This window comes from Mytilus edulis, chromosome 13 (assembly GCF_963676685.1).
Source record: "Mytilus edulis chromosome 13, xbMytEdul2.2, whole genome shotgun sequence".
In the NCBI taxonomy this organism is placed as follows: domain Eukaryota; kingdom Metazoa; phylum Mollusca; class Bivalvia; order Mytilida; family Mytilidae; genus Mytilus; species Mytilus edulis.
Genome location: NC_092356.1, coordinates 26,456,427 through 26,464,833, shown reverse-complemented (window position 1 = coordinate 26,464,833; position 8,407 = coordinate 26,456,427). Strand labels below are relative to the sequence as shown.

General features: G+C 31.8%; 2 protein-coding genes across 2 annotated transcripts; one reads left to right on the top strand and one right to left on the bottom strand.

Annotated features, from left to right (window-relative positions):
* Nucleotides 1-3,969: 3,969 nt before the first annotated feature.
* LOC139500214 (uncharacterized) lies at nt 3,970-4,446 on the bottom strand. Its single transcript, XM_071288954.1, has one exon. It carries the CDS (start codon nt 4,444-4,446, stop codon nt 3,970-3,972), a length of 477 nt encoding a protein of 158 aa, XP_071145055.1.
* A 262-nt stretch (nt 4,447-4,708) lies between these two features.
* Nucleotides 4,709-6,728, top strand: LOC139501570 (E3 ubiquitin-protein ligase Trim36-like). Its single transcript, XM_071290687.1, has one exon. The coding sequence runs from the start codon at nt 4,721-4,723 to the stop codon at nt 6,653-6,655; it is 1,935 nt and encodes a 644-aa protein (XP_071146788.1). The 5' UTR covers nt 4,709-4,720; the 3' UTR covers nt 6,656-6,728.
* The last annotated feature ends 1,679 nt before the right edge of the window (nt 6,729-8,407 follow it).

The window sequence follows — 8,407 nt, the reverse complement described above, 5'->3', positions numbered from 1 at the left end:
TTTCGTTGATGAATGTTGTTATGTGTGTTTGCGCTGAGTTGTCATTTTAACGATATATGCTTTTAACATTGCCATTAAACGGGATGTTTAGCTAGTCATTAAACCAGATTCGAATCCATTACTTTTTCTTAAAATGCTCTGTACCAAGTCAAGAATTTGGCAGTTGTTATCAATCGACAATTTGTCGTTTCTTTGTATGTTGGCCCTTGTTTTTGTTGTACTTCAGTGTTCCTTTTGTTCTTTTGTTTTCGTTCGATTTACGTTTGTAACCCGGATTTGTTTTTTCTCATTCGATTTATTTCTTTTAAACAACTGTATATTACTGTTAAAATTGAGAAAGGAAATGGGGAATGTGTCAAAGCGACAACAACCCGACCATAAAGCAGATAACAGCCGAAGTCCACCAATAGGTCTTCAATGTAGCGCACCCGTAGGCGTCTTTCAGCTGTATACTAGTACAGTTATAATGGACGTCATACTAAACTCCGAATTATACACAAGACACTAAAATTAAAAATCATACAAGACTAACAAAGGCCAGAGGCTCCTGACTTGGGACAAGCGTAAAATTGCGGGGGGTTAAACATGTTTATTAAATCTCAACCCCCTTGCCTTTATTTATAAGAATACGTTTATTACTAAAAATTTTGCTATGAACAGTTTTTCTCTGTTAAAGTTTTCAAGGTGATGCGCAAAATCCTTAGATAATACACGCTATTGCCGGCTGACCCGAGAATCTGTCCCGCTTGAACTATTGACGTGGCGTCAGATATTTTGTATTATGACGTAACAATTTTACGGGAACCTGAGTGATGTCTAATAATGGCGCACAAATAACGATAATGTGTAATAAATTGCGTCAATTGATCAAGAGTGAAAACCTCATATCTGGAGTAAACTGGCACAATCCGTCGTAGGGTATTTTGGAAAACGTTGAATTGTTTATCATGATAACTGTTTACAGTTTGTGTGTTTGTCTGTCATAGTTGGAAGTGTAAGTGACTCAGCTTTAAACGCAAATATTTCATGATTTTCAAGATAAGAGACATTTGTCATGATATGGGTTACATTCTTCTCATATATTTTATGATGGTATGGTACTAAATCCCTAACGCGAGGGATTGTGCTTGATTTTCATATGATCAAGACATAGTCTTTTTGTCATTTAAATTGACATTTTAGTAACTGCTAGTAATTTCACATTGCGATAAGACGTATCACGGTACTTGTCTATCCCAAATTCATGTATTTGGTTTTGATGTTATATTTGTTATTCTCGTGGGATTTTGTCTGATGCTTGCTCCGTCTCTGTGTGTGTTACATTTTAGTGTTGTGTCGTTGTTCTCCTCTTATATTTAATGCGTTTCCCTCGGTTGTAGTTTGTTACCCCGATTTTGTTTTTTGTCCATGGATTTATGAGTTTTGAACAGCGGTATACTTCTGTTGCCTTTATCTAGTAGTCCTTTGTTAATTTATGTATCAGTGTCCTGTTGCTTAGTTTCTTTTGTTACCTATCCTGGCATCGGATTCGAACTCCTTTTAAATGGTGTGTACTTTTGTTATTCTACATTGGCTAGATATATAGGGGAAGGGTTGATATCTCACAAAGCAGGTTTAACCCCGCCGCATTTTTGCGCCTTTGTTAGTCTTGTATGCTTGTTTTCTTTTTTAGTTCATGTATATCATTTAGAGAAAAGTATGATGTTCATTTTCACTGAACTTGTACACATTTTTATTTAGGGGCCAGCTATATCCGGGTGCGGTATTTTTTTGCTGTGTTGGTGACCCATTGGTGGCCTTCGGCTATTGTCTGATCCTTGGTAGGGTTGTTGTCTTTTTGACATATTCCCCATTTTCATTCTCAATTTTTTTTAACCCATGTGTTCTAATTATTTCTACCTATGTCTACAAATGGACAAAAAATAAACAAATATGTGAAAAAAGTAAAGACATACAACGATGGGTTAAAATGACCATAAAAGCCTGGCAAGCTGAACAAATACTAGTCTATCTTATGATTTTATATATTTTTGAATGATTTATGCGAATTTAAAAATTAAATATCAAATTATGGTTATGTGTTGAATGACATCGTTTTGATATCAAAATAAACATCATGATGAATGACGATAATTTGTTTCGATAGTGACAGTCCCTTTAAATTCCTCTTAGTATGAAAAATATAATGAAATGATTTATGAATTAATCATGTTAATAATAATAATAATAATAATAATAATAATAATAATTCTTTATTTAAAGAGGGTTACACAGTTAGCTGTAAAGCTAATCTTCCCTGAGGCCCTCATAAAATACAATGAAATATAACAAACAAATACAAAATATCAAACAGACACACATACATGAATAATGAAATAAAAAATTGTTATGAAATATACAATTTTCAAAACAGGTAAAAGTTACAAATTCATATATGACATGTATAGTATTGGCATCAACAATATCATAAGTTTGAGTAAGTGTGTGAAAATTATTATGCATATAAAAAAACGCACAGCTTCGTAATGTTCCATCAAGTAATTTTTTAAATCTTTTTTGAATGAGCTTGTACTTGAGGTTGATCTTTTCAGGGATATTGGTAAGTTATTCCATAAAATAGATCCTGAATATATAAAAGATTTCTTATAAAGCTCTGTTTTGGCTTTTGGAACTTGTAAATTTTTGCAAGAGGCATTTCTCAAACAATATTGGTTTATTTCTGGCATTTCTTTAAACTTTTCAGTGAGATATACAGGGGCTTCATTCTTAAGACATTTATGCATCAAAACTGATTTGTGGTATGAGATTCTGTTCTCAACTGTCATCCATCCAAGCTGTTTAAACAGTGGAGCTGATGATGAAAGTGGATCAGCATCTAAAATAAGTCTTGCAGCCCTTTTTTGCAATTTTATTATTCTGACTAGCTCATTTTTAGCACAACCACTCCAAATAATACAACAATAATCTATCAGTGGGAGAATATAACCATTATAAAATAATTTTCTTAGATCAATATTTAGAAATTTCTTGATTTTAGAGAGTAAAAAAATTCTTGATGAAATTGATGAACATAAGTAATTAATATGGCCTGTCCAGGACAGATTAGAGTCAATTCTAACACCTAAAAGTTTTTCAATTGATGATTTTTGAAGAATATTATTCTCAATAGTTAGAACTGGATCTGCTTGATTTAAACGCAGCCTTTTTCTTGTACCTATAACCATACATTTCGTCTTATCTGAATTTATGAACATGCTATTTTCATGACACCATTTTTCAACACATTGGAGATCATCTTGTACTTTTAATTGCATGTCACCAATAGTCTTTCCTGATGTATGCATAGTTGTGTCATCAGCATACAAGTTTGTATGGCAGTTTTTAATGTGTAATGGAAGGTCATTTATGAACAAAACAAACAAAATGGGACCAAGTATTGAGCCCTGTGGAACACCAAAATTTATAAACTTTTTATTAGAAAACTGATTATTTATATGGACTTGCTGTGTTCTTTCACTCAAATATGATTTTAAAAAATTAACAGTATCTTCATGGAAGCCATAAATAAGAAGTTTTTTACATAGAATTTCATGATCAACAACATCAAAAGCTTTCTTAAAATCCAAGAGGACTGCCAAATTGATATTTCCATTATTCATTTCGTGTAGCCATTTATCAATAATATTAATGAGGGCAGTTTGACATGAATGGTTGGGTCTAAAACCAGACTGGGAAGGGTGTAAAATATCAAACTTTGTTAAATATTTATAAAGATGTTTTGATACATGTCTCTCAATTAATTTTGATAATGTTGGCAAAACAGATATTGGTCTGTAATTGCTAGCTACATTTTTTTCACCAGATTTGAAAATTGGAGCTACTTTGGCATTTTTTAAAACAGATGGATAAATACCAGTATCAATCATTCGATTAAAAATGTATGTTAAGGAAGATGCTATGAAAGGAGCACTAAGTTTTTAAAATCTTAGGACCTATATTGTCAGTACCAGAAGATGTCTTAACATCTAGTTTAGTTATTTCAGCAAATAGTTCTGAAACTTTTACTGGATGAATGATGAATTTATTATGCCTTTTTTTCAAGAATTTCATTTGTACATAGTTTGTCAGAGTATTAAAATTTGAGTTGATTGGTGCCCTACTATGCCTTAATTTTTCAACACATGAGGTGAAATAATTATTGAACGTATTAGCAATTTCTTTATTATCGGTTGTTTTATGGTCTCCAGTTGTAATAAGTTCATGTGGTTTTGATGGATTAGATGGATTTAGGCTGTGAATACATTTCCATAGTGTTTTAGAATCTTTTGAGTCTTTTATCATATCATTATAATATTTCTGTTTAGATTTATCAATAACATGTTTTGTTCTGTTTCTCCAGAATCTATATTCAGCCCACATTCCCAGTGAGTGATATTTATCTCTCATTTTTCTTGCATATGAGATTTCTTTATTGTACCATTCAGGCTGTCTATCTTTTTTTACCAGATTACCTACATAATAAGGATAATATGATACAAAAAGAAAATATATCTTAAAAAAACAAGGTTTTATTATAGGGTCATTTTGGCGATATAACGAATTCAAATGATATCAGCTTAGTGCATTTAAGTTTATCTATCTGGTATATCTAAATATAGATCGTAGATAACCTACATGTTAATCTAACATTACAAGGACGTTTAAAGTCCAGCAATCTAAAATGGCGATTGCACAGGTCAAAACAGACACTTTAGATGATTTATTGACATGTACAATATGTTTGGAGACCTTTACAACACCAAAATATTTACCATGTCTGCATACGTTCTGCAAGACATGCATAAACACTTACATTCTGTCTACCTTGGACAAGGAGAAAATTGGAACAACGTTTAAGTGTCCGATATGTCGACAGGATGTTTTGATGGGAGAGTCACCAGGTCAACCGGAGACCTGGGCCGAAAAACTACCAGGTAACCATTTCGTTGCTTCAATGATGGATAGACAAGCAATTAAAAGAAGCGAAAAAATGTGTGATTCGTGTAAGTTGAACAATAAATCCGAACTTGCATTGTCGTGGTGTCCAGTATGCGAAGAGGCGTTCTGCAAGGCGTGCGAAATATGCCATAAATCCTTTAAGATTAGTGCAAAACACCCGTTAGTATTACTGAAAGAATTTTCAACAACAAATGAGAAGTCGAACATTTCAACAATACTAAGCTGTGAAGAACATGCGGAAGAGATAATTAAGATTTACTGTGTTCAACATAGTAAACCCTTATGTACATTATGTGCAACGTTAGCGCATAGAAAATGTGACGAAGTAATTTCGATTGAGAATGCAGCTTCAGGTATCAAGGATTCTAAGCAAACAGCACAATTTGTAGAAAATCTTAAACAAAAGAGAGAAGTATTAAAGGCCTTAATTAAGAATCGTAAAGAACTGTTAGCAAAATGTAAAAATGACGCATCCGAAATGCAGGACAAAGTTAAATGTATTAGACAAGATTTATTCAAACAGATCAGTGAAAAAGAAGACAAAATTAATGCAGAAATATCAAAATCTAAAAAACAGATAGAATTAGCCGTATCAAATGATGCAGCAAAATTAGAAAGCCTCGAAAGTACAATAGTTAACTGGATATCGCTAACGGAAACATGTTTGAAACACGGTTCTGATCAGCAATGTCTGTTTGAAATAAACAAAATTTCTGGCAACAAAGCAACTTTCGATAAGGACTTTTCACAAAACATTTCTAAAATTCAGGATATGACCATAAATTTCACAGATGACAAAGATTTCGTGCAATTTCGAGATAAAATTAATTCTCTTGGTCACATAAGCATTTCCGAGAGTAAATTAGATAGTGCTTATCATCAATCAGAAGTAAATCAATCTTTAAATTATCCAACAGAATATGTGAAACTATTGCGAACTATTCAACTCCAATGTCGATTTGGTCATACTAGTGGAATATTCTTCGAGACTGAATTATTGTTTGTCGTGTATAATGACTCGAAGGTGGTAAAATTTAATCAAAACGGATCCACACTTTGCACACTTGCTCTTCCTAAACAAACCTATGACATTTCACCGACGGACAAACAAAGAGCCGTGGTGTCGACAGGAGAACAGTTCGTTTTTATAATAGATATGAAGAAAATGAATTTATTACAAACACTTACCATTGATTCTGTAATTTATGGTATAGCATACACAGACGGTACATTAATTGGCGTGAACGATACGTGTATCACGTGGATTAATGCCTCATCAGGAGCACGAATAAAAACAAAAACAACAAGCGGCGAAAGTTGGTTTGTTTGGGCAGGCAGCACAAACGATTATATATGCGGAAATGGGCGAAACGAAATAATCATTGCAAAACCTAGAAATAAAACAATGGTATATAACAATAAAACACTTGCATTGCCTAGAGGTATTTCTAAGGATTGTGATGAAAACATATATATTTGTGGATATAATTCAAAAAACATACACCAACTTTCAAAGGATGGCAAGCTAATTCGTACATTTGACGCTAAAGCAATTGGATTAGAAGAACCTTGGATAATTCGATTCAAAAACAACAGCAAAATGTTTTTCGTAACTTGTATTAGGACGGGAAGAGTAGCACTTTGTGAAATTTCTTAAGACATTTCAAAGATGAAATTGTCTTTAAAACTATCATTAAAAGCAGTTTAAGTTTCTGTAACACAAGTTACAAAATAAGATTTTTTTTAATCAATTATTGTGCCATAGCAATAAATGGTTTGTCTTTTATTTGACAAAATTTGTTGTTTTAACTACATTATGTTTACTTTACATTGTAAATATATCTCAGCTTGTAAAATCAAATTCGCTGTATTGAAAAATGGTTAAGTTGCGTTAAAGTAGCACTACAGTCTAGCAGTGATTATATTAAGATATTTTTTTTATCACATAATTTTGAAGTAAGTATTATTCTGCACAGTTTGTAAAAATCCAAAAATCATTATCATATCGCAACAGGGAGTACATTGATACTGAACTCATGTAAATAAAATCACATGGTAATTAATCTAAATATATAGGCATTTAGGAGGGGCTAATATGTCAATCATCTGTTGATGCCAGTGTCCAGCTGTTAATCACTGACCACAAGATAAATAGTGTGGTCTTATCTCATTGTATCATGCGTATTGAAACAACAATAATTTATATAACTTTGAAGTAAACAGAGAAATGGGAAAAGTTATTCAAAAAGAGAAAATCTAAAGGGAAAAATCAAACCAAAATGAACAAAACTATATACAAGTGTAACATGTCAAAAATTACATTAGAAATGTTTTTGAGTTATCTCTCTTAATATAAAGTTAAGCAATTGAAATTTTGAAACATGTCAAATTTTACACTAGAAATTCTTGAGTTATCTCTCTTTGTATAGAGTTAAGCAAATGAAGTGAAATTTGGAAATTAAATAAAATTGGAAAAAAGAGAAAAGATAATTTTGTTATTATCATTTATATATTTTATCAAATCATATTTATGATACAGTTTGATTATTTTGTCCAAATATTATTTAAAGGTATTTCAAAATATGTCGTATTAATGAGTTGTGATACCTTGTAATTTGCGAACAAGGTATAACAATACAATACAATATGCTTTATTTTAAAAACACTCCGTCACATTGAAACAAGAAGTAAATTACAAAATACGATAACATACAATCAAAGAAATAAATGAAACAGCAAGGGGCCTTAATATATCTTATTATTATATGATAAAATGAGACTTATTTAGTACTTACACAATTTGAATCAATTAGATTATTTTATCGATTCATTTTTATTTATTTGCACGTACGACTATTTACTTAATATACAATGTTGATTTCTATAGATTCACATTTTCCTTTATATGATGGTCAGCAAAAACATGGTCAATATATGATTTTGTTATCTTCCATATTCATGTTTTTTTTAATTGAGTTAAACATTTTTATTGATATTTTATAGTGTGTCTATATCGTGATTTTACACTTTTTTTCAGGTAAGGATAAAAGTTGGTACATATCAAAACGTTTAATCCCGCTTCATTTGTTTGCGTCAGGAACATGATTTTCAGTGGTTTTCGTTTGTTTATGTGGTTCTGGGTCCTTTGTACTTGTTTGGGTTTCTAACTATTTTTATCTGAGCGGCACCGATGAGTCTTGTGTAGACGAAACGTGCGTCTGGCGTATTAAATTATAAGCCTGGTACCTTTGATAACTATCATAAGTGTTTCTCGTTTTTGTTTTATCTAATTAGACCGTTGATCTCCTGTTTAAATGATTTTAAACTTGCAATTTTCAGAGCACGTTATAGCTTTATGTTCGGTGTGAGCCAAGGCTCCGTATTAAAGTCCGTACTTTGACATGTTGAA

Bases quoted from the DNA above. Each gene is read 5' to 3' on its own strand.
- LOC139500214 (XM_071288954.1), bottom strand. From the start codon at position 4,446: ATGAGAGATAAATATCACTCACTGGGAATGTGGGCTGAATATAGATTC.
- LOC139501570 (XM_071290687.1), top strand. From the start codon at position 4,721: ATGGCGATTGCACAGGTCAAAACAGACACTTTAGATGATTTATTGACA.